At 40.8% G+C, this 27,305-nt stretch overlaps 1 protein-coding gene across 1 annotated transcript in view; it reads right to left on the bottom strand.

Annotated features, from left to right (window-relative positions):
* The window catches only part of zbbx (zinc finger, B-box domain containing), a 64,664-nt gene that overhangs the window by 6,741 nt on the left and 30,618 nt on the right, over window positions 1-27,305 (bottom strand). Inside the window, exons 10-12 of the mRNA XM_061918130.1 lie at window positions 23,563-23,767; window positions 17,672-17,831; window positions 7,202-7,302 (exon numbers count right to left, since the gene is read on the bottom strand). Coding sequence (XP_061774114.1) covers window positions 7,202-7,302; window positions 17,672-17,831; window positions 23,563-23,767 — 466 coding nt within the window. The remainder of the gene's footprint in view (window positions 1-7,201; window positions 7,303-17,671; window positions 17,832-23,562; window positions 23,768-27,305) is intronic.

The raw sequence follows: 27,305 nt of genomic DNA, 5'->3' as shown, positions 1-27,305 counted from the left end.
GTTGTTGATAAATGGCTTCCGCTTTGCATAGTAGAGCTTCAACTTGCATTTACAGATGAAGCGACACACTGTATTTAGTGACAGTGGTTTTCTGAAGTGTTCCTGAGCCCACGTGGTGATATCCTTTAGAGATTGATGTCGGCTTTTGATACAGTGCCGTCTGAGGGATCGAAGGTCACGGTCATTCGATGTTGGTTTCCGGCCATGCCGCTTACGTGGAGTGATTTCTCCAGGTTCTCTGAACCTTTTGATGATATTATGGACCGTAGATGTTGAAATCCCTAAATTTCTTGCAATTGGACTTTGAGAAACGTTGTTCTTAAACTGTTTGACTATTTGCTCATGCAGTTATGGACAAAGGGGTGTACCTCGCTCCATCCTTTCTTGTGAAAGACTGAGCCTTTTTTGGGAAGCTGTTTTTATACCCAATCATGGCACCCACCTGTTCCCAATTAGCCTGCACACCTGTGGGATGTTCCAAATAAGTGTTGGATTAGCATTCCTCAACTTTATCAGAATTTATTGCCACCTTTCCCAACTTCTTTGTCACGTTTTGCTGGCATCAAATTCTAAAGTTAATGATTGTTTACCAAAGAAATGTTTATCAGTTTGAACATCAAATATATTGTCTTTGTAGCATATTCAACTGAAATCATTGTATTCCGTTTATATTTACATCTAACACAATTTCCCAACTCATATGGAAACGGGGTTTGTAATAAAAAGACTATCTTTGTATATCAAAGGTGTGAACTATTGGCTGTACCGGAGGGCAGCTTGCTAAGAGCTTCCTTTGTCTGTAGGCCAGAGTGATGAATGATGTTTTTTTTTTGCTCTTCAAGATTAGTTGCTGTTAATTAGTTTTAAATGTGTTTCATTGCATGTTTGTTTACAGCAACACATCCCTGGGGAGTATTTAAAACAACTTCCGCTTATTCACAGCAGTTCATTCCAAAAGTAATAAACACTAATAGGGGGATATTTAATGCATCTAAGGTAAGTGGAGTTTTTCATTTACTGTGCTATTATTGACTGTGGCTCCTCCAGCCCTGCATGAATTGTACAGGAATGTTGTGTGTCCGACTAAAGACATTTTCAATATGTGAATAATGCACTGGAAACATGACACATAGTGTGAACCTTTGTGAATTTTTATCTCCTCATTTTGTTTGTGTGACAGATTCATGGGGGGAAAAGAGGTTACGTGGTTGTAACAGTCAAAAGAATAAGTTATTTTGCTCCCTGTATAAATGATCTGTATTCTGAAGTTTGTTTGTTCACATTCTACTGCATGGGCCTTAAAGGGTCAAAAGGCGACAAAAAAGTATTTTTTTTCTTTCACAAAACATTGTAATGTAATGTCTGAAAGTCTGATGGGCAAAAAACCTACCTATGTTTCTTATAAAGCCGTCAACCAGACTGACCTTGGTCTGGATATCTCTGTATGCCGCTCTATACAGACTCCTACTTATTGGAAATGCTGACATGTGTATAGCGCATATGTTTTCTGGAATGACAGTTGCCGTATTATCATTATTGGCCTGTGTGTAGCCGTGGAGGCACCGCCTCTGTCTGCCTCACTTCTCATTTGCTGCATTGTTTTGATCAGGAAACATGGAATTTCTGCGATTTTGACCATGAAAATTATACTATAATATACAGGAACCCCACCAAAATATTAAAACATATTGTATTTTATATATATATATATATATATATATATATATATATATATATATACCAACCCCGTTTCCATAGGAAGTTAGGAAATTGTGTTAGATGTAAATATAAACGGAATACAATGATTTGCAAATCATTTTCAACCCATAGTCAATTGAATGCACTACAAAGACAAGATATTTGATGTTCAAGCTCATAAACTTTATTTTTTTTTTTTGCAAATAATAATTAACTTAGAATTTCATGGCTGCAACACGTGCCAAAGTAGTTGGGAAAGGGCATGTTCACCACTGTGTTACATCACCTTTTCTTTTAACAACACTCAATAAACGTTTGGGAACTGAGGAAACTAATTGTTGAAGCTTTGAAAGTGGAATTCTTTCCCATTCTTATTTTATGTAGAGCTTCAGTCGTTCAAAAGTCCGGGGTCTGTGCTGTCGTATTTTCAGCTTCATAATGTGCCACACATTTTCGATGGGAGACAGGTCTGGACTGCAGGCGGGCCAGGAAAGTACCCGCACTCTTTTTTTACGAAGCCATGCTGTTGTAACACGTGCTGAATGTGGCTTGGCATTGTCTTGCTGAAATAAGCAGGGGCGTTCATGAAAAAGACGGCCCTTAGATGGGAGCATATGTTGTTCCAAAACATGTACCTTTTAGCATTAATGGTGCCTTCACAGATGTGTAAGTTACCAATGCCTTGGGCACTAGTGCACCCCTATACCATCACAGATGCTGGCTTTTGAACTTTGCGTCGATAACAGTCTGGATGGTTCGCTTCCCCTTTGGTCCGGATGACACAATGTCGAATATTTCTAAAAGCAATTTGAAATGTGGACTCCTCAGACCACAGAACACTTTTCCACTTTGCATCAGTCCATCTTAGATGATCTCGGGCCCAGAAAAGCCGGTGGCGTTTCTGGATGTTTGCTGATAAATGGCTTTACATAGTAGAGCTTTTACTTGCACTTACAGATGTAGCGACAAACTGTATTTAGTGACAATTACACTTTGAGAAACGTTGTTCTTGAAGTGTTTGACTATTTGATCACGCAGTTGTGGACAAAGGGGTGTACCTCGCCCAATCCTTTCTTGTGAAAGACTGAGCATTTTTTGGGAAGCTGTTTTTATACCCAATCATGGCACCCACCTGTTCCCAATTAGCCTGCACACCTGTGGGATGTTCCAAATAAGTGTTTGATGAGAATTCCTCAACTTTGTCAGTATTTATTGCCACCTTTCCCAATTTCTTTGTCACGTGTTGCTGGCATCAAATTCTAAAGTTAATGATTATTTGCAAAAAAATAGTTTGAACATCAAATATGTTGTCTTTGTAGCATATTCAACTGAATAGGGGTTGAAAATGATTTTCAAATCATTGTATTCCGTTTATATTTACATCTAACACAATTTCCCAACTCATGGAAACGGGGTTTGTATATCAGTGTTAATTTATTTACACATATACAGACACAGAACACTCTACTCATTGTTGTATTTGAAAGTGCAACGCTTTGCAGCCAGTAGCACAGATTTTGAAGGAGCATAGGTATGGGCAGCATCCGTGACATCTAATTACCAGGAAAGGACTGAGTTTAGGGTTGAATTGTCCATCCTCGTTCTATTCTCTGTCATTATTTTTTTGGGACATTACTACTTGCCGTAGTTTTGAAGCAATGCATGATGGGATTCCGGATGTTGTTGACGTGCCGGCCGGAATAAACACATGCTGAGAAATAGCTCTGTGCCTGCCTACTTTATGGGTTAAAGATAAACCTACTCAGTGGCCTTGTGACCTACTCAGTGGCCTTGTGGTTGGAGTGTCCGCCCTGAGATCGGTATGTCGTGAGTTCAAATCCCGGCCGAGTCATACCAAAGACTATAACAATGGGACCCATTACCTCCCTTCTTGGCACTCAGCATTAAGGGTTGGTATTGGTGGTTACATCACCAAAAATGATTCCTGGGCGTGGCACCGCTGCTGCCCACTGCTCCCCTCACCTCCCAGGGGGTGATCAAGGTTGATGGGTCAAATGCAGAGAATATTTTCGCCACATCTAGTATGTGTGTTACAATCATTGGTACTTTAACTTTAACCTATGGATAACGGAGACATATATAATAATCTCCTTGTTGTGTGTGCAGTTGTGCACTCTCCAAAAGCCGTAGATGTTACAACGTGACTGGGCCGGCACACTGTTTTTATGGAAGAAAAGTGGACGTGACAACAGGCTGTCCTCACTTAGGTCCGGCTGGAAATCGGGAGAATGGTTGTCCCGGGAGATTTTCGGGAGAGGCACTGAAATTCGGGTGTCTACCGTAAAATTCGGGAGGGTAAGTAATATTTCTAAACCTTTTGTTTGTCAATTCAATAAGTGTATGTATTTTATATTTAAGTCATTTCATCTCTTGTGTTAGTTGGTGAAAACTTAGATATGACAAAATAAGTGAGACTGAAAGGTCATTATGATCTTTCTCTTGAAGATATTTTACTCGACAGGATTTTTTTTTAGATTGTTTTTTTATTATTACTGCCATGGGAGATTTGTTTTATAGCGGGATTAACCCCTTTTTTGTAAATGTTTGCTGTACCTATGGCCAAATTTGTTGTTATTATTCCATGATACATGATTTTTCCAAATATATATTTTTTTAATGTTAAAACAATAAAATTGCAATGTGCAATTCATTCACGATACTTATTCGACTATATTCTAAAGCAGGGGTGCCCACACTTTTTCTGCAGGCGAGCTACTTTTCAATTGACCAACTCGAGGGGATCTACCTCATTTATATATATAATATTTATTTATTTATGAAAGAGACATTTTTGTAAACAAGTTAATTGTGTTTAATGATCATACAAGCATGTGTAACACATATAGATGTCTTTCTTTCACGAAGACAAGAATATAAGTTGGTGTATTACCTGATTCTGATGACTTGCATTGATTGGAATCAGACAGTAATGATGATAGCGCCCACATTTTCAAATGGAGGAGAAAAAAAGTTGTCCTTTCTGTACAATACCACATGAAAGTGGTTGGTTTTTGGCATCTAATTCATCCAGCTTCCATACACTTTACAAGAAAAACATTGGCGGCAAATTCCGTAGCTTGCTTGATTGACATTCACGGCACCCGGGGGTCTTGTGAGATGACGCTGGCTGCTGCCAGTTCATTATTATGAAAATGTGACAGAGAGGAAGGCAAGAAACACTTTTTATTTCAACAGACTTTCGCGCCGTCCCTTCTGTCAAAACTCTTAAGGCCGACTGCACATTTCCTATCTTCACAATAAAAGCCCTGCTTCATGTTGCCTGCGCTAACAAAATAAGAGTCTCGGAAAGCTGGCGTGCACAAGTGATGTGCACGCCAGCTTTCTGAGGGATCGCTTGTGCACGCCAGTTTTCCGAGACTCTGTATTTAGTTAGCGCAGGCAGCATGAAGCAGGGCTTTTATTGTGAAGATAAGAAATGTGCAGTCGGCCTTTAGAGTTTTGACGGAAGTTACGGCGCGAGAGTCTGTTGAAATAAAAAGTGTTTCTCGCCTTCCTCTCGGTCATATTTTCATAATAATGGTCTTGCAGCAGCCAGCCTTATCTCACAAGACCCTCCGGTACCGTGAATGTCATTTAAGTGACGTCTTGGTGAAGATTGATGATCACTAATTTTTAGGTCTATTTTTTTTAAAAGCCTGGCTGGAGATCGACTGACACACCCCCCGCGGTCGACTGGTAGCTCGCGATCGACGTAATGGGCACCCCTGTTCTAAAGCCAGACAAGGCATAGGGGTCCTTGATTTTTCAAAGGGAAAAACATGTAATATTCTTTTTTTTGCTTTGTTTTTTATATTACGTTTCTCCTAACAAAACAGGCTAGTAAAATAATAGCCACTTCCATGTATCAGGACCCCACACACCCATTGCACTCATCATTCCAGCTGTTACCATCAGGCCATTGCTTTAAGGTCCCACTTATACAAAAAAAAAACTTTCATTACCACTGCCACAGTCACTTTAAACAAAAAAAGATGAACACTGTTGCATCACCTGTTTTAATTATACATTTTGTGTCTATGTTTTTATGGTTTTATTTTTTTCTATTGTACTGTCCTGTAACCTTGTCTTCCAGCCTGTCAAAGATGAATTTCTATTTTTTAACAGACAATAAGGGTCCATCTATCCATCCATCTATCTATTTATCCATGCCCTAAACAAAATTATCTGACAAAAATGTTTGTATTTGTTATTTCAATCCTTAAAGGCATTCTAAACAAATGATGTCGCAGTTGTCAATTAGTATAAATTTGCATTAGTTAATGTCACAGGTGGATTGTTTTCCCAGGATGCAGACGGAACTCTGGAGGCAGCATGCAGGTAAGAATGATTTACTGTCCATAAATCAGTCAGGCAGGAATACAAAAATATAAGAAGTGTGTCGATAGCACGGGGAGCTATGGTAAGCTAACAGGAAAAACTTAGCAAGGAAAACAAGCAAACCAATGGCAAAACTTAGCTCAGGAATCAAACGGAAAACACACTTAACTTGTTGCATTGAGCAAACCAGACAGCCAGACTGAGCGTGGCGAAAAGCAGGATTAAACAGGTGAGCGTCCCGAACACTAATCAGAGGCAGGTGAAAATAATCAGCACACATGGAAACTAAAACACAAACCCAGGGGTGCTGAAAACAGTACTAAGGGAGTCACACTAAAATAAAACATGGAACAGAACAGATAATATTCTCTTTTAAACCTCTGACATTGTCTGATCAAAAGGAAACAAAAATACATGTCTTATATTGTTAAGGACTGAATTCTATTGACCCTAACTAACCTTAACCGCGCCCAAAAAAAATCCTAAATATTTTTACGTCCTTCAAAAACGTAAGGACATTTATGTCCAGTTTTGTTCTGAAGATAATAAAAATCAAATGTCCCCAGAGGGTTAAGGTAAACAAGAACTAGTTGATCTACATGAGTTCGAGATTGGAGCAACTCTTGATGGATGCGATACGAGACATTTGATAGCCTCAGAGTCGTACAGTAAGGTTTGGAAGGAGAGCAATCACCCAAGTCTAACCGTCTCTTAACAGCTACCGCTGGGGGGCAAGCGCTCCGGACACTCCCCTGACTGATGAGTGACAGGTCATAAGCATCAGACAGGAATGCAAACCCAAACCCCCACTGCCCTGTCTACCTTGTCCATCTTCTTACCCAGGCAGAGTGCAACCTGTCAGGCATGAATCGTCCCCGACATGCCTCTGCCCACACAATCAGAGCCTGTGATTACACATCAGTCTGTTACAGATGGACAGGCGGGCACAATGCATCAAACCCCCTCGCATGCTATGTGTTTAAACTCTTAATGCATTTCTGTTTATGGGTGCAGGTCAGGGCATTAACGCTCCTAAATGTTTATTTAGTTTGAGAACTCATTTGGGGATACGCGGCAGAAAGAACAAGAGCATATAACTGTTATTACTGTACATTAATGGGACATAAAAACGGGGGTTCATTACCTCTTCGGCTGCTTGCCTGCTTCGCTTCGATGAGCGTATCATTCAGAGATTCCAAAGCTGTAGAGCAGACCCGTGGTGGATGACACGCCTCAAGTGGGGTGCTAAGAAAGTAGAAATGTAAATGTAAAGAGTCCTTATTGTTGTCATACACCATGCATTTGCATACGGAGAAAACAAGATAAGGCTTTCTCAGCTTTTCTTAAGTAGATGCACGCATGATTATTATCTATTCAAATGTATACAGCTCACCTTCACTGCAGACCCCCGTCCTTCACACTCTGTCTTTACCTTTCCAGGAAACTTGATTCCGCTCAGCAGGGCAAAGTGCCAGGGCGGTGAGAGAAAAATGCTCACCAAGTGGCTGCAATTGCGATATTTATTTTCCCCGTTCTGAATAACTTCTTCTTTAGCCTTTACTCTGCACAAGCATGGCAAGATATGTTGTTGTGAATAATGGACTCGTTATGTCATTTTTAATTACAGTCTCTCTTGTCATCACTTTGCTTCATCTTTCACTTTTCTATTATCCAAACAAGACACTGAAACCTTGAGACTCTGCATCATTCTGATGAAGGGTTTTACACAGTAATCGAGGGTTCTGATCTTGCCTCCCGCCATGCCTGGGCAAGGAACCCCACCCACCTTTCCCCCATTGCAGATCTGCAAGCCGATTCTCCATGATTGTTCCCATCTGTTCTTCAAGAGGAAGGGTTGAATCCAGAAGATGACAATAAAGATGATGCTTCTTTTTCCGTCGGGCAGGATAACCAATTCATTCATTCCTTGTTCAGTCGCCTGTCTGGAATTAATTGTCGATCAATCGGATCTGAATCAGTCTCAGCTCGTTGCGGTCAAAATTAGAACATACATCCATCCATTTCCTACCGCTCAACTGCATTGGGGCGGAAGGCAGCGTACACCCTGGACAAGTCACCATCTCATCGCAGGACCAACACAGATAGACAACATTCACACTCACATTCACACACTAGGGCCAATTTTAGTGTTGCCAATCAACCTATCCACAGGTACATGTTTTTTGGAGGTTGGAGGAAGCCGGAGTACCCGGAGGGAACCCACGCAGTCACGGGGAGAACATGCAAACTCCACACAGAAAGATCCCGAGCACGGGATTGAACTCCAGACCTTCGTATTGTGAGGCAGAAACACTAACCCTTCTCCCACCGTGCTGCCCAATTAGAACATCATGACATCAAATATGATAAGTAGAGCTACATTGATGAATATGTCAACTTTATTGCGGAGATACTTAGAAAATAATATTGTCTTCCTTCGTACTTTCGCCACACAAGCCGATGGGAATTTAAACAACCTGTGCGATTTTAAATACAGTCGTGGTCAAAAGTTTTCATACACTTGTAACAAACATAATGTCATGGCTGTCTTGAGTTTCCAATCATTTCTACAACTCTTGTTTTTTGGGGGGATAGAGTGATTGGAGCACATACTTTGTGGTCACAAAAAACACTCAAGTTTGGTTCTTTTATGAATTTATTATGGGTCTACTGAAAATGTGAGCAAATCTGCTGGGTGAAAAGTATACATACAGCAATGGTAATATTTGTTTACATGTCCCTTTTGGCATGTTTCACTGCAATAAGGCGCTTTTGGTAGCCATCCACAAGCTTCTGGCAAGCTTCTGGTTGAATTTTTGACCACTCATACATGGACTTGTTTCTTCAGCATTGTCCACATGTTTAAGTCAGGACTTTGGGAAGGCCATTCGAAAACCCTAATCGTAGCCTGATTTGGCCATTCCTTTACCACTTTTGACATGTGTTTGGGGTCATTGTCCTGTTAGAACACCGAACTGCGCCCAACACCCAACCTCCGGGCTGATGATTTTAGGTTGTCCTGAAGAATTTGGAGGTAATCTTCCTTAGCCGGATTCGGCCATTCCTTTACCACTTTTGACATGTGTTTGGGGTCATTGTCCTGTTAGAACACCGAACTGCGCCCAACACCCAACCTCCGGGCTGATGATTTTAGGTTGTCCTGAAGAATTTGGAGGTAATCTTCCTTTTTCATTGTCCCATTTACTCTCCGTAAAGCACCAGTTCCATTGGCAGAAAACCAGGCCTAGAGCATAATAGTACTACCACCATGCTTGATGGTAATCCTGGTGTTCCTGGGATAAAAGGCCTCACCTGTTCTCCTCCCAACATATTGCTGGATATTGTGGTCAAACAGCTCAATTTTTGTTTCATCTGACATCACATGGACAAAGATGTCACACATGGACTTGGACTTGTATTGCTTCTTCTACGCAAAGGGTCAGACGAGAGTGTGAGTACATTTTGATTTATTTAACACTATAATTCAAAAACAGGGAAACAAAGGGCGCGCACAATGGCGGAGAACAAACTAGACTACTCAAAAGAAAAAACAGCACAATGGCATGACTATATACAAACAAACAAAAGACACTAACTGTGGCACAAAACAAACCAATTACTTACTTGGTATGGACAGAACAACAAACAGCGTGGCAAGGCATGAAGGTAGATGAGGGACAGGTAGGTGCGTGGTAATGTGGGTAAGGTTACCAGGACGAAGACGGAAACAGAATGGCTTAAATAATGACTATGATAATGATTAACAGGTGTGAAAACTGAGGACCGGGGCGTGACTTGGAGACAAGGTGGAAACTAATGAGTTACTATGGAAACCAAGAAAACAAGGAAGTGCAAACGCCAGAAATGAATGTCCAAAAAACAAAACATAATCCATAGGCGTGACAAGATAAGACCTTCTGGAGGAAAGTTGTGGTCAGATGAAACAAAAATCGAGCTGGTTGGCAGCAGTATGTTTGGAGGAGAAAAGGTGAGTATGTGCTCCAATCACTATCACAAAAAAATGAGAGTTTTAGAAATGATTGGAAACTCAAGACAGCCAGGACATTATGTTCTTTACAAGTGTATGTAAACTTTTGATCGCGGCTGTATGGTAATAATTTGCTTTGCGCTGGTTCGCCATTGTAGTCCAACTATGTTATCGATAAGCTCCTATTTTTTGGACGATCCTCTTGTTGTGGTGCCGGCTGGCTCGTACATGCACATCCTGTGTTGTTGCCATTTTTATTACAAACTAGCGTATAGTTTGAACTTGTATCTGTCAGTAAACTCGCTATGGAAGCTGGAAAAACTACAACAAAGATGGTGGGGAGAAGACACTGTCGAAGTGGAGGCACATAAATAAGACCACCTACAAAACGGGACATCCGGAAGAGACGGTCAGATAGTGGCTTGAAGACGGTCTGTAAGGCATAATCACTGCAACATTTTGACCAAAGAACCACCATTACACATTATGCAGACCACAACCATGTGTTAATTAGAAAACAAATCCTAATACGATCCCTTTAAGGTTAATAAAATTTGATTATTTGGGGGGGTCTACAGAGGGCAAAGAAAATGCTATCAAATGACCTATCAACACTGTTCTTTTCGTTTTGACTCTTAACTTTTTTCATGTTAAATGTCAAGTAGCAGCAGTGGGAGAAAGGAGTGTAAAAAATAGCTCCTTTAGAGGTCACCTCTGATTTATGATCGAGCAGAGTTGTGGAATTATACATGAGACCGTCTGATTCATTATTTCATTAGGTCTGCAGGCTGCAAGCATCTGTATGGATCATTGGATTGAATCCGGTTCTACAAAACTGCGCGCCATTGGGAAGGTAGAACGTGTGTTGTGTCAAAAAGACATATATTTGGCAGACGTTTTAGATCAAACTAACAGGCCTTAACATAGTGGGTACAATTCATGGCAAAAAAATACTGGACCTGGGAACACCTTTACAGTATTTAGCTAAAAGGTTTAGTATTTTTTGTGTACTCCTTTTTACATGACATAATTGAGCGAGGCACACTGCAAAAACTGAAATCTAAGTAAGATTAAATATCTCAAATAAGGGTGATATTTGCTAATTTTCTGTCTGATAACACTAAGCAGATTTTATGTTAGAGTGTTTTATGTGTTTTAAGTTATTTTGGTCCTAAATTAGACTGACCATACGTCCTCTTTTCTCCGGACATGTCATCTTTTGCAGGACTGTCCGGGGTGTCCGGGCGGGGTTTCTTAAATGCCTCAAATGTCCAGTGTTTTGCGTCAAGTTTGTGTGTATTCCCAATGTACATACAGGGTTAAGATGAGTTAAAAACAAAACAAATCGTGAAGGTGTGCACACAGCAACAGTCGTGAGGGAGGGGCAGAGACAGAGAGAGGGAGATAGCTAGATAGTGGATTGTCAATCAAGACATACTTAATCAACTGAGGGTGGCCGTATAAACTTTAACACTGTTACAAATATGCGCCACACTGTGACCCCACACAAAACAAGAATGACAAACACATTTCGGGAGAACATCCGCACCAAAACACAACATAAACATAACCAAACAGATACCCAAAACCCCTTGCAGCACTGACTCTTCCGGGATGCTACAAAATACAACCCCCCCCCGCCCCTTCCCCGCTATATTTATATTTAAATAAATACATTATTTATAAGGCAAGTTCAAGTATCATTGGCGAATTTTCACCTAGTCCAGGCCTTGGCACGCATGTGTCCTCTTTTTGGGATTTCTGAATATGGTCAGCCTATCCTAAATGATCTGCTTGTCATTGAGATTTTATGACCTATAATGAGTAAAACATGCTTGAAAATAGAATATCAACTGTTGCAGAGCTGTGTTATCAACACTCACAAGTATAAAACTACTTTTTTAAAGTAATAATTTCTTATTTTAAGCCTTGAAAAAAATCATGACTCGTAATTAAAACGGATGACAGCCAAATGGACTTTGCTGTTTTATTTTCAATGAAACAATAGAAAAGACATGCTCATATAGTAGTACAGTTGGCACAGTACAGTAAACTAACAGTGAATATTTAAACATTTCACATGTGACATGTCTAACAATTTTTAACATAAATAGTTCATGCACATTCAGATAAATTCATCCAAATTACAATTAAAAACATTTTTGGCCAGGCTGTATATATGCGCACTAATTGACTTGGCGCGATGATGTCATGTTATCGATGGAAAAATGCATTTTTAGACAATATGATTTGCCTGAGCGGCTAGGAGACCCCGAGAGTAACAAGCGGTTGCCTTGTTGCCTTTCCATTAAGAACCATAAATTAGTTTTTAATATAAGTAAATGTAATACAGAGCACATATCATTATGTCAAGATAATGGCACTAGCATTAATATTTTTCAACATATTGAGCAAAAAGGTCTCATTTTTTTTCTACCGAGAAAACTGCACTCATTATTAGTGAGAACATACTTATTTTAAGGTATTTTTGGGTTCATTGATGTTAGCTAATCGTACTTGTTTTGGAAAGTCTTGACAAGCCAAATGTTCTTGTTCTATTGGCAGATCATTTTGCTAGGTTCAAATAAAATACCCCTCATTTTTGTATTTTTTGTTTTAGAACACTGACTTTTTGCAGTGCAATGACATGGGGTTTGTTTTCAAATTAGCAAATACTGGATGGGTGCAGTAGAGATTTTCCTTAAAGGTATTAAATAGGCTGACCATATTCTGAAATCCCAAAAAGGGGACACATATACGTGCCAGGAAAATTTGCCAATGATACTTCAACTTCCTTTATAAATAATATATTTATTTAAATAAAAATAAAAAAGTATCCTCTGTTGACAGCAGTGTTTGCGCTAGGAATTTTCAAAATGGGGTCCCAGGGACCCCATCAAGTCATAAAAATGGGGTCCCACAGAAAATTTTTGGGGTCCCACTTTTTTGTAAGCATTTTGAAAACAAATGATAAACGTATGCATTGTCCTGTTATATCTCACATAATATATTGTGTTTTGGAAAAAGGTTGTCATAAATGTTACTTAATTAATTAAAAGAAATAATATAAAAATAAAGAGACAAATTTGAATGCGTATGTAAATGTATTCAGTTATAAACATTCATTCACTTTCTTCTTTCCTTCATTGATCTAACCTTTACCGCTGGTAGTTTTTTGTATAGTTTTATTTAATGAGTTTTAGCTGTATTTATTTCAGTATAAGTGTTTTGCTTCGGTCATGAAATCAATCAATCAATCAATGTTTACTTATATAGCCCTAAATCACTAGTGTCTCAAAGGGCTGCACAAACCACTACGACATCCTCGGTAGGCCAACATAAGGGCAAGGAAAACTCACACCCAGTGGGACGTCAGTGACAATGATGACTATGAGAACCTTGGAGAGGACGAAAGCAATGGATGTCGAGCGGGTCTAACATGATACTGTGAAAGTTCAATCCATAATGGATCCAACACAGTCGCGAGAGTCCAGTCCAAAGCGGATCCAACACAGCAGCGAGAGTCCCGTTCACAGCGGAGCCAGCAGGAAACCATCCCAAGCGGAGGCCGAAGAGCAAAGGGCATACATACATTTTGTATTTAACTCTTAAATCTCTGGAGTCTACATCAACTTCCGATCTATTCCTCATTTCAAAATGTTTTAGCGTTTTTATGTTGTTTTTTTTGTTTGTTTGTTTTCCGCCCTTTGTTGTCAAACAAAACTATGTTTTTTTATGGCAAACAATAAATTTATAAAAACTTCTACCAAAACTATTTTTCAAAGTGGAATATTTGAAGAAATTGGGGTTTGGGGGGAGCTAGTGGGGGGGTGTATATTTTAGCGTCCCAGAATTGAATTGAATTGATTGACGTGGACCCCGACTTAAACAAGTTGAAAAACTTATTCGGGTGTTACCATTTAGTGGTCAATTGTACGGAATATGTACTGAACTGTGCAATCTACTAATAAAAGTATCAATCAATCAATCAATCAATCAATCAAGAAGAGGTAGTGCTGCATAAAGGTTCTGGGTATTTGTTCTGTTGTGTTTATGTTGTGTTACAGTGCGGATATTCCGCCAAAATGTGTTTGTCATTCTTGTTTGGTGTGGATTCACATTGTGGCGCATATTTGTAACAGTGTTAAAGTTGTTTATACGGCCACCCTCAGTGTGACCTGTATGGCTGTTGACCAAGTATGCTTAGTTTAACAACCAATCCACCGATCTCTCGCTCTCTGTCTCTGCCCCTCCCTCACGAATTCTGCTGCGTGCGCACACCTTCACAATTTGTTTTGATTTTAGCCCCTTCTTAACCCTGTACGTATATTGAAAATACACGCAACCCTGAATCAAAACGCCGGACATATAAGAAATTTAAGAAACCCGCCCGGACAGCCCCGCAAAAGAGGACATGTCCGGGAAAAAGAGGACATATGGTCAGCCTATATTAAAGCCTTGATTACAGATACTTCCGACGTTGGCATTGATAGAGGTGACCATACTGCCCAGCAACCTTGTGTACTCAGCCTGACAACCCTCCTCGTCACCGGACTGGGGGTGTTTACGACTCTTATACACCTTTCCACTTCAGTGACTTCTATAAAACATCTCCTAGCCGTCCTTCCTTCACTCTCAGAAACTTGTTAAAATTCAGCCTATCACTCTTTTTTTTTTCCTGCCAGCCAACCGGTCTCTCCGTCTCTTCATTAAGCTCTGCCTCTATCATGGCTGCAGGCTTATTGCACCATAGATTGGCTCCCTCCCCTGTTCCTCACTTAACAGCCAGTGCAGCTAGGGACTTGCAGCTAGTCCAGCTCAGGCAAGTCAGTTGGCCTAAAGGTGGACTGGAGCTTTCCTCCCCTCTGGACCAATCTCCGGAAGGTTAATCAGCCCAAAGATTGTGCTTAAATAAAGGGTAGTAATTATGGGACTTGCTGAAGCCAAGCCCTAATTAAGTTTGTCGCAGAATAAGTGCTGAGAAGCTATTTTGAAAGACAGATCCAGTGGCAAAATATATTGACATATTTTAAGCCAGGAACCAATTAGCAAAAATGGAGGAAACTGAAGATCAATAAAGCTGACTAGAAAAAAGCCACACATGATTTTAGCAATTGGGGGATATGGAGCACCCAAAGAAAAATGAGACTGTGCCAACTGTAGACAGAAAGGACCAAAATCCCAGATGGATTCAAACCAGATACCTTTCTTCTGTGAGGCAGCAGTGCTTACAATTCCTCCATGTCTTCAATGGTCACAGTAAATTACACGAGACTTAGACTTCCTTTTATTTTCATTTAAATTTGATCTTTACAGTACAGTAGGGTTGTACGGTATACCGGTATTAGTAAAGTACCGCAATACTTATGAATCATTTTTGGTACTATTCGGTCTCTGAAACGTATCGGTCCCGCGCCCGGGTCGAAGTCACGTGACATTGCCTTTTTACGAGCAGAGGAGCATGTTCGGCAGCACACAATCATGGAGTACTTACAAGCAGACACAGTGTGTAGACAGAAAAGGGAGAACGAATGCATTTTGGCTTAAAAACTAACAATAAAGGTGAAGATATAACACTGAAACGGTGTTTCAAGACATGGCTAACATCTATCCGCCGTCGGCATTGTTTTAGCGACTTCTAAATCACTAATCCTGGTCTCCTTGGCGACAAATAAAGTGAGTTTCATACAAGTATCATCCCTGCAGGACGAGGAATAGCTAAACATGCTTCACTACATACCGTAGTGTAGCCGAGTATCCTGGGTTCGCATATTTGTGGGTGTACTGATAAAATAAAATAATAAAAGGGAGTCATGAGAGCAGGTCCGGTCTCCACCAGTTCTTTATTGTTCCCTTCTTTACCCCTCTCTCCATATACATCACACCTTCTTCAACAACCCACCTTTATATAGACCCCTTATGTCACAGCCCTACGGCAACACTGGAGGGACACCCTGGACTGTTTGTTACAGTAGCATTGTTTTATTCATGTAAACAAAAGCCATTGGTGGATCGACACCTGACATCCACTGTAATGATATCAACTACTGGCACATACCTAATCAATACTACCATGATTATGTCAATATTTTTTGGCATCACATATTATTGTTTTAAAAAAAATGTATATTATGTTTATAAACTCAGGAAATACGTCCCTGGACACATGATGACATTGAATATCACCAATGTATAATCCTGTAATTGCTTGGTATCGGATTGATACCCAAATTTGTGGTATCATCCAAAAGTAATGTAAAGTATCAAACAACAGAAGAATTAGTGATTATTACATTTTAACAGGAGTGTAGATAGATCATGTTAAAAGAAAAAAGTAAACAGATATTAACAGTAAATGAACAAGTAGATTAATATATAATTTTCTACCACTTGTCTTTAATAATGTTGACAAAATAATACAATGATAAATAACACAATATGTTACTGCATATGTCAGCAGACTAATTAGGAGCCTTTGTTTGTTTACTGACTACTAAAAGACAAATTGTTTTGTATGTTCACTATTTCATTTAAGGACTTAACTGCAATAAGAAACATGTTAAATGTACCCTAACATTTGTTGTTAAAATAAAGCCAGTAATGCAATTTTTTTGAGGTCCCCTTTATTTAGAAAAGTATAGAAATTATTTTAGTACCGGTACCAAAATATTAGTATTTTACAACACTACAGTACAGATAAGAACGGAATTTCGTTGCATTAACTCGTTGTAGTGCAGAATAAAAACGCAATAAGGTGCAGTGTTTGCATTTACAAAAGATGGTGCAGATATAAATAGATCACGTTCCGCATCCAGTGAAAATCCAAGGTAAGAACAGTGAAAATCCAAGGTAAGAAGATGCCTGCTGCAAATGATACTGTCCCAAAGCCAGACTCATAGAATGGTGTACGCAAACTACAGTTAAACCGTAACAAAATAATAGGTATAAATAAGTTATCAATATCAATCAGGAGAAGCAGGCAGCTACCTTTTTAATTCGTGAAAAAATATTGTGCAGTTTTATAGGGTCACTGAGGTGGTCTGGTCTGCATTTAGTAAAAAGCAAGGGTAAAATAATGGCACACATTAGATCAAATATTCAACTATTGTAAGATTTATTTTAAATAATGTTTGTGAGGTAAAGGCTGCATTTACATAGATGATAACATTAATCACACAATGTTTGGGAATCATGTCAAGTGTCTCAATTTTAGTCACTCCTTTCATCACCTGAGTTGGCATATATTCTTCTGTGACTCACATTTCTTCTTGCATGCTTTTTGAATATACGGATACCAGCCTATTCTGTTCCTGCCTGGCTTCTCAGTCTCTGCTCATGCAGTCATTGGTCGATCTACGGTCATTACACTTATCACGCTGAGCTGCAGTAGACCTGTTTAGAGTAGCACATAACTGGTAAGTAAGTGGCTGTTCTAACAACATTATTCAAGGCTAAACTGAGCCAAATTGCATCGTTTGGAAGTAGCCTATCAAAGGACATCATGAGACGCTGATTCATTGTTTACGATATTCTGAGACGTTCAAATGTTCAATAAAAAAAGAAAGTTATGATTATTTAGCAGTGTTGTCTTGGTAATAACGACAGTAAAACTGTTAATGACTGTACCTGCGGTGCTTTTTGAGAAGCAACCTGTCCATGTAGGTGAGTCTGCTCTCATGGAACTCCACCTTGATCGGTGCCTTGCTATTTCCCCATGCTGTGCCTTGTCTTTCATGGTCTCGCTCTGGAGGAAAGCCGGTCTGTGTAGCTACACCTGACTTTGATGCTGGAAGAAAAAAAAACAATGAAAAAAGAATAGTTTTTTCTTTTTTTGCTGAATGTATTGTACCATATGTCCCGGCAAGAAATCTACGTTCAAAGAACTCCGGCTTATTAGTGATTCCCAGAGCCCCAAAAAAAAGTCTGCAGGCTATAGAGCGTTTGCTATTCGGGCTCCAGTTCTCTGGAATGCCCTCCCGGTAACAGTTCTATATGCTACCTCAGTAGAAGCATTTAAGTCCCATCTTAAAACTCATTGGTATACTCCATCCCTCCATTCATTTTCTACCGCTTGTCTCTTTTGGGGTCGCGCGGAGTGCTGGAGTCTATCTCAATTGCGTTTGGGCGGAGGGCGTGTACACCCTGAACATTCACACTCGCATTCACACACTAGGGCAGGGGTCGGGAACCTTTTTGGCTGAGAGAGCCATGAAAGCCAAATATTTTAAAAACATATTTCCGTGAGAGCCATATTGTATTTCGGTAATACTTTGATATAGAGAACATATTCACCATTAATCAGTTGCTTATTAACATGCAAATTTGTAACATATTGGCTCTTAATTAGTCATTTTTAAGTACTTATTAATGCCTTTTTCTGCATGGCCTTATTTTACAAGCAGTAAGCCATTAACTAAGAGTCTTCCCTCAATAACCTCAGAATTATTGCTTATTAGTAACTCTAATGGTCCCCTAGTGTCCAAATAAGTCTTAATTAAGTCTTTGTTACTTAGAATATGTTCCCCATACTAAAGTGTTACCAATATTTTTTAACACTGAATACAACTAAATGTGCGCATTTTTAAGTTAGACTAACAATTTTAGAGTATAATAAGTCTCTTAATCTTTTTAATAACATTGTTATTCTGAAGCTAACAAATAATGAATACAATACTTCTTACCATAAATGCGACTTCTTGAATTGGTGGAAAAAAATGCATGAGAATGTTTTTAATTTTGAACGGTATTTTTAACCCTGTGATTACCAGCGGAATCATTAATTACTTATCGTGTTAAGCAATGTCCGTTAAGATTTATCTGAGAGCCAGATGCAGTCATCAAAAGAGCCACATCTGGCTCTAGAGCCGCAGGTTCCCTACCCCTGCACTAGGGCCAATTTAGTGTTGCCAATCAACCTATCCCCAGGTGTATGTTTTTGGAGGTGGGAGGAAGCCGTAATACCCGGAGGGAACCCACGCAGTCATGGGGAGAACATGCAAACTCCACAAAGAAAGATCCCAAGCCCGGGATTGAACTCAGGACTACTCAGGACCTTCGTATTGTGAGGCAAATGCACTAACCCCTGTTTCACCGTGTTGCCCAATCATTTGTATACTCCATCCATCTATCCATTTTCTACCGCTTATTCCCTTTTGGGGTCGCGGGGGGCGCTGGCGCCTATCTCAGCTACAATCGGGCGGAAGGCGGGGTACACCCTGGACAAGTCGCCACCTCATCGGAGGGCCAACACAGATAGACATACAACATTCACACTCGCATTCACACACTAGGGCCAATTTAGTGTTGCCAATCAACCTATCTCCAGGTGTATGTTTTTGGAGGTGGGAGGAAGCCGTAGTACTCGGAGGGGACCCACGCAGTCATGGGGAGAACATGCAAACTCAACAAAGATCCGAACCCCGGGATTGAACTCAGGACTACTCAGGACCTTCGTATTGTGAGGCAAATGCACTAACCCCTGTTTCACCGTGTTGCCCAATCATTTGTATACTCTAGCCTTTAAATAGATCCCCTATAGAGCGTTTTCTATTCGGGCTCCTGTACTCTGGAATGCCTGCCTTTAAATAGACACCCTTTTTAGACAAGTTGATCTGCCGTTTCTTTTCTTTTCTCCTCTGCCACCCTGTCTTTCGTGGACGGGGGCACAGGTCTGGTGGCCACGGATGAAGTGCTGGCTGTCCAGATTTGGGACCCTGGGTGTACCGCTCGCCTGTGCATCTGTTGGGCACATCTCTGCGCTGCTGACCCGTCTCTGCTTGGGATGGTCTCCTGCTGGCCCCACTATGGACTGGACTCTCACTATTATGTTAGATCCACTATGGACTGGACTCTCACAATATTATGCTAGACCCACTCGACGTCCATTGCACCGTCGCCCTAGAGAGAAGTCACCCACATCTGCGGTCCTCTCCAAGGTTTCTCATTGTCATCCCACTAGGTTGATTTTTTTCCTTGCCCTGATGTGGGGATCTGAACCGAGGATGTCATTCTGGCTTGTGCAGCCCTTTGTGGTTTTAGGGCTTTCCAAATAAACATGTATTGATTGAAGAATGAAAGTAAAAACAGAGCCCGGTTGAATGGATGTTTTGGACAAAAGATAGAGAAAGTTTTCTCGAGAAGTGAGAAAATACCTCTTCATTGCACTTTTTGTGTAGAATCACAGATACCAGTAGTGCGCATAGTGAATAAGAACAACGTGTACAATGCAGTTCGAACATTGCAAGTGCATGAGCGGACCAAATGTACAGATGAAATGTCAGAAAGAAAAACCTTATGATTGCTCTCAACACTTAAAGAAGTCCACAATGGCGGCTTTCAATTGGACCTAAGTGCCAGTGGCTTGACTGAGACAATTAGGGCTGAAGGGTCTGGCAGTAATTTGCAGAATAAAGCGAATGAGGAGAGGAGCCGTGTTTGTCTGAATGGTAAGGTGAAGAAAATAGAGGGGCAAAAAAAAAAAAGCCTCAAACACAGAGACACACAGAACCCAGACTAACATCGCTAATGGCACAACACGCTCGTCTGCACATGCAGACCCACAACTTGGAAGGCATAAAAAAACATTCCCACATGGCAGAGAGGGATGAGTGCTGTGATGTGGAGAACAGCCATCCATAACACTTCTCTCATTATCTCAATATGCAACCACCGTGGATTATTTTTTTTTTACTGCAGCGGTAAGCACTTTCCAGAAAGGCCTCCTGAACACGTCCGACTATCGGCTTGGCGAAGGGCAGCACTCAGAACTTGGAGAAAATGGAAGGAGAACGATTGTGGGGTTGTCGATATACCAAGAAAGACGTGTCGGGCAGAAGATATGACATATTAGCACACAATTGGGGGTAGACAAGGTTCCATTATTCACGCGTGCCCAGGTGTAGAAAAGATTTGCAATAGCAAAAAAAAAGCCCTGCACGAGTTATCACATTGGGCTTTGCAGTGTGTAACAAAAATAGCCATTCCAATTAGAGAGCGTGTCCTCTAACTCCATTTTAATGCCTTTGGAATACTTGATTATCAGAGGAAGGTAAATAACTAATTTGCCAAAGTTATCACTGAATAACGATAATCATTTCAACCGAATGTTTTAATAAGTTTGTTAACCACAGCTACAGTATTAAATTCTGCGAATTTCCAGGTTAGCGATGTTAATTACTTCAATTATTTCAGGATGGCAGCATTTTGGCATACGGTGGCCGTTTAATTTACAACTTAATTATAAAAACAATGAAAACTTGTTATGACAAAAGTTAGACTTCTGGAACAGATTCATTTTGTCTTCATTATTTCTTATGAGGCACATTAATTAATTAAAATTTGGAACAAACCCAGAAGGTCAACACGCCTCCCGGAATGAATAATGTTCAAGTTCCGCGGATCCACTTTGATGACAAAAAAGTGTTTTATTTTTTATTTTTCCAACAAATGACTGAAATGCAATATGCTACAACAGGGGTCTGGAACTCAATTTAACTGACGGGCCTCTGGGGGTAGAGTCTGGGTTATACGTTTCAACCATGTGACTAATTTAAAATACTTTTACCAGCAGCTATAGTGAACCTGCAGGGTCGTCCTTAAATGTAAAATTGAATGTAATAATTCCATATTTTTGACACAGTTAAGTTCCCCAGGAGACACTTCCACTTGTTGTTAACTTGTTGTCGTTGAGCTGTACCACTTGGGGCGATATAGTGGCCATGCCAGCAACTTGAAGGTTCCAGGTTCGATCCCCGCTTCCACCATCCTAGTCACTGCCGTTGTGTCCTTGAGCAAGACACTTTACCCACCTGCTCCCAGTTCCACCCACACAAGTTTAAATGTAACTTAGATATTGGGTTTCACTATGTAAAGCGCTTTGAGTCACTAGAGAAAAAGCGCTATATAAATATAATTCACTTCACTTGTTCACAGGAAGTTGCTATTTGTGTGTCTGTTAATGCAGTAATGTTTGTGTTTGCAACATTATTGTACTTGGTCGTCTTTCTAGTAGGATTCAAGATTGCCATACTACACCATCAATTCCAGACTATAAACAGGTACTTTTTTCCTATGCTTTAAACCCTGCGGATTATAAAACGATGCGGCTAATTAATGGATTGTCCGTCGCTGAGGGTCATAACGAAAATATATTTTTTAAAAAGGCGAAGACACTCAACGGGTGTCTTTGGACAAGTTTGATTACTCCAGGCGCTGCAGTGCCGTTCTGTTTAGACTGAACTTTCAACCAGAAGTTAACGTCCTGTTACGTCTTCTATCAGTCCATACGGTTTCTACTTGTACAGATTCTTCATTCATCACTCCAAGCAACATTTGTAAGTTTAACAATATAAGCAAAATAATTCTTACTTACTAAACGTCTCATGTGTGATGTCCGTAGGAGTGTTTTCATGAATATTTGTACGTGTATGAAGCTAGCCTTGTTAACGTTAGCTGATATGCTAACATGTTTTACGAGTGTCTGTGTTAGTATTATTAACTTACGATGGCTTTATTTTTGTATTGTTCGTAAATTCACTAAAACATCACTGTAGACTTATTGAATCTGTTTAGCTGATTGGAGAGCTAGCTTCCGCAGCGAATGCATCCATGACGATGACTCCTGTTTTATTTGAATAGCCGTTTTACTGCCTTGCTACAGAAACCTTTTGGAAACAATTAAAGTATGTAAATAATCATTTTAAAAATATGTATGTGTAAATAACAAATTTCACAACATTTATAACTTCCGCTTAAAGTCTGGTGCAGCTAATACATGGAAAAAAAATGTTTATTCTAAAATTCAGTCGGTGCGGCTTATATATTTGTTCAGATGTCCAGAAATACAGCATAACCAACCAGGGTGCGTGGGCCGCAATTAGACTAGACTATAAAAATAATGAATACAATATTAAAATATGGGCCTGCATTAAATTGTTTTATTCATTTATTATTAACTACAAGTAAAATAGCTATTAATATAAATAAAATAACTAAACGTATACATCTACCCAGAAGCTAGTAAAAGTATACCGACTAGCTAGCTTCTGCAGCAAGTAGGTACATGACGATGACACCTGTTTTGTTTGAATAGCCGTTTTACTGCCTTGTTACAGAAACCTTTTGGAAACAATTAAAGTATGTAAATAATCATTTACAAAATATTTGTGTAAATAACTAATTTCACAACATTTATAACTGCAGTTTAAAGTCTGGTGCAGCTAATACATGGAAAAAAACGTTTTTATTCTAAAATTCAGTGGGTTTGGCTTGTATATTTGTTCAGAAGTCCGGAAATACAGTATAGCCAACCAGAGTGCGTGGGCCGCAATTATACAAAACTATGAAAATAAATAAAATATCAAAATATGGGCCTGCATTGTTTTATTCATATATCATTATCCAGAAATAAAATACCCATGAATATAAATAAAATAAGTTCAATTTTACATGTACATTAATTAACTTTTAAATGTTTCAAAAATCACCTTGCATTCTGATGACTTTGTGGCATTTCTCACCTGTTTGTGTCCACATAGTTGATTGTTCTTCGGGACCAACACTTCTCTCTTGTCTCCACTGTTTGAGAGCTTCTTGGAAAGACCTTGCAGACTCCTCCTCATCATAGTCTCCACCAAGAAGAGAATCTTGAAAAGACTTTTGAACATTCTGTTCCTTCTTAATCATTGCCGCCCTTTTGTCATGTCTGCAATCCCCAGCAAACATCTGCAGTAAAAAACAAAGAAGTGCACTGAATGACAAAACATGCCAAAGTGATTATGCTCATATTTCCTAACCTACTACTATTACAGAACGGCAAAACACGGGTATAAAGGAAATGATAGTCCCAAAAGTCATGTTCTGTGACACAGCATTGCAGACAGTTTAATCTATGTACTGCCACTACACAGCTGAATAATTAGGCATTGAAAAAAACAAATAGAAGGGACAGTTAATGAGATTTTTTTAAAGCTGTGAGTATGTAATTACTAATTTGAGCAGGCAAAGAGAAATGATAAAGTAATTGTCTCAACATTTTTACGTAAATGGGAGCTCATTTTACTGTGCGAGCCTGACATAATGCAAAACTTACATTAGACGGTACCTCCTGTTGAGGTACACATTATGACACGGTGCCATGTCAACACCATCCATGGCCAAATGGCATTAATCAACATCTACTGACTAAGTTAAGTTAAAGTACTAGTGATTGTCACTGGGTCCCATTTTTATGAGAATCAGCACCTCCAAGTCCGAGTCCATGGTTCTCGCCCGGAAAAGGGTGGAATGCCATCTCCGGGTTGGGGAAGAGACCCTGCCCCAAGTGGAGGAGTTCAAGTACCTAGGAGTCTTGTTCACGAGTGAGGGAAGAGTGGATCGTGAGATCGACAGGCGGATCGGTCTGGCGTCTTCAGTAATGCGTACGTTGTACCGATCCGTAGTGGTGAAGAAGGAGCTGAGCCGGAAGGCAAAGCTCTCAATTTACCGGTCGATCTACGTTCCCATCCTCACCTATGGTCATGAGCTTTGGGTCATGACCGAAAGGATAAAATCACGGGTACAAGCGGGCGAAATGAGTTTCCTCCGCCGTGTGGCGGGGCTCTCCCTTAGAGATAGGGTGAGAAGCTCTGCCATCCTGGAGGAGCTCAAAGTAAAGCCGCTGCTCCTTCACATCGAGAGGAGCCAGATGAGGTGGTTCGGGCATCTGGTCAGGATGCCACCCGAACGCTTCCCTAGGGAGGTGTTTAGGGCACGTCCAACCGGTAGGAGGGCACGGGGAAGACCCAGGACACGTTGGGAAGACAATGTCTCCCGGCTGGCCTGGGAACGCCTCGGGATCCCCCGGGAAGAGCTAGACGAGGTGGCTGGGGAGAGGGGAGTCTGGGTTTCCCTGCTTAGGCTGTTGCCCCCGCGAGCCGACCTCGGATAAGCGGAAGAAGATGGATGGATGGATGGGATGGTATGACTTGGCCGGGGTTTGAACTCAAACCTATCTCAGGGCGAACACCCTTTTGCTATTCATACATAAAAACAGCTCAGTTATCTTCATAATAATGATACAATGGAAGCACACTCGGTTCATTAATCACAAGTGACCACAGGCTAGTGAGGTTAAACAACAGGAAAACAAGTACCCACGCCCTTGAAGACGTCAATAAATAACCACACAAACAAATAGGTGCACAAACTTTCTCTTTTAAAGTAGTTACGCTTTACGCTGGCATCTTAATATCGTCATTACTCATAATAAGGGTTTCAAGTTAGCAACAGTTAGACCTTAGAACAGATTATTTTTAATTCCAATACTTCCTATTTGGACTCATGTCTGTTTTCCTTTTTACACAAGGAGACACATCTTTTACTTTTATGAAGAATCCGTACGAGTAGAAACGCTATGGACGGCTAGAAGAAAGACTAGCACTTTTATTTCCGGATGAAAATACTAAACAAATTTACTAGCATAGTCAAGTTAGGCGATATTGGTTGAAGATTTACAAAAAAGGACAAATTAGGTCATTGCTGATCATACTTGCCAACCTTAAGACTTCCGAATTCGGGAGATGGGGGGGTTTGAAGTGAGTGGGGGGCAGAGTTTGGTGGTAGCGGCGGTGTATTTTGTAGCGTACCAGAAGAGTTAGTGCTGCAAGGGGTTCTGGGTATTTGTTATGTTGTGTTTGTGTTGTGTTACGGTGCGGATGTTCTCCCAAAATGTGTTTGTCATTCTTGTTTGGTGTGGGTTCAGTGTGGCGCATATTTGTAACAGTGTTAATGTTGTTTATACCGCCACCCTCAGTGTGACCTGTATGGCTTTTGACCAAGTATGCCTTGCATTCACTTGTGCGTGTGTAAAAGCCACATATATTGTGTGCTGGTCGACACGCTGTTTGTATGGGGGGAAAAGCGGAGGCGACGATAGGTTGCAGAGAACTTAAGGCAGTGCCTTTAAGGCACGGCCTCGATATTGTTGTCCAGGTAGAAATTGGGAGATTTTCGGGAGGGGCACTGAAATTCGGAAGTCTGCCAGGAAAAATGGGAGGGTTGGCAAGTATGTTGCTAATGGCCATTTTAAATGATCATACATTCCAACATTTCATAACATACCACACAATTAAACAATAATAATGCTTTTAAACTGACGGACTAGACTAAACCCCTCATATAACAAGGTGATGAGGAACGAGAGTAATGAAATCAATTTTCTTTTTGGCTTCCCGTCCCATTCTCTGTCCCCTTAGCGCTCATTCTTTCCAACACAAATGACACAGGATTAGCTGAGGAGCGAGAAATGCATGCGTCAGCCGCACGTGTATTATCCCTCGCCTTTGCATCCTGCCAAAATACACAGTTGAGCGTGATTGAATAAGGGCAGGGATGTGTGCGCTTCAAAATTAAGCAGGCATCCACCCCAGTAATACCAAGCACTGGCAATGAGAAGCCCACTAAACATCAGGTTCACCATGCCAACATTTACAATGCATATTACAGTGTTTATTTTAACAGCTGGCCTAAGTAATTTCCGTTTAGAACGCTCTATCAGGTTTGGCTTGGCTTTTGTTTTGTTATTTAATCCTCGTCTCGCATGTTGCATTAACTAAAAAAATGTCCATGGTTCTCGCCCGGAAAAGGGTGGAGTGCCATCTCCAGGTTGGGAAGGAGACCCTGCCCCAAGTGGAGGAGTTCAAGTACCTATTTGTCTTGTTCATGAGTGAGGGAAGAGTGGATCGTGAGATCGACAGGCGGATCGGTGCGGCGTCTTCAGTAATGCGGACGTTGTACCGATCCGTTGTGGTGAAGAAGGAGCTGAGCCGGAAGGCAAAGCTCTCAATTTACCGGTCGATCTACGTTCCCATCCTCACCTATGGTCATGAGCTTTGGGTCATGACCGAAAGGATAAGATCACGGGTACAAGCGGCCGAAATGAGTTTCCTCCGCCGTGTGGTGGGGCTCTCCCTTAGAGATAGGGTGAGAAGCTCTGCCATCCGGGAGGAACTCAAAGTAAAGCCGCTGCTCATCCACATCGAGAGGAGCCAGATGAGGTGGTTCGGGCATCTGGTAAGGATGCCACCCGAACGCCTCCCTAGAGAGGTGTTTAGGGCACGTCCAACCGGTAGGAGGCCACGGGGAAGACCCAGGCCATGTTGGGAAGACTATGTCTCCCGGCTGGCCTGGGAACGCCTCGGGATCCCCCGGGAAGAGCTAGACGAAGTGGCTGGGGAAAGGGAAGTCTGGGTTTCCCTGCTTAGGCTGTTGTCCCCGTGACCCG

Source organism: Nerophis ophidion, linkage group LG13, assembly GCF_033978795.1.
Source record: "Nerophis ophidion isolate RoL-2023_Sa linkage group LG13, RoL_Noph_v1.0, whole genome shotgun sequence".
Classification (NCBI taxonomy): domain Eukaryota; kingdom Metazoa; phylum Chordata; class Actinopteri; order Syngnathiformes; family Syngnathidae; genus Nerophis; species Nerophis ophidion.
The sequence above is the reverse complement of the archived record's forward strand: the minus strand, read 5'-3'. Positions and strand labels throughout refer to the sequence as shown.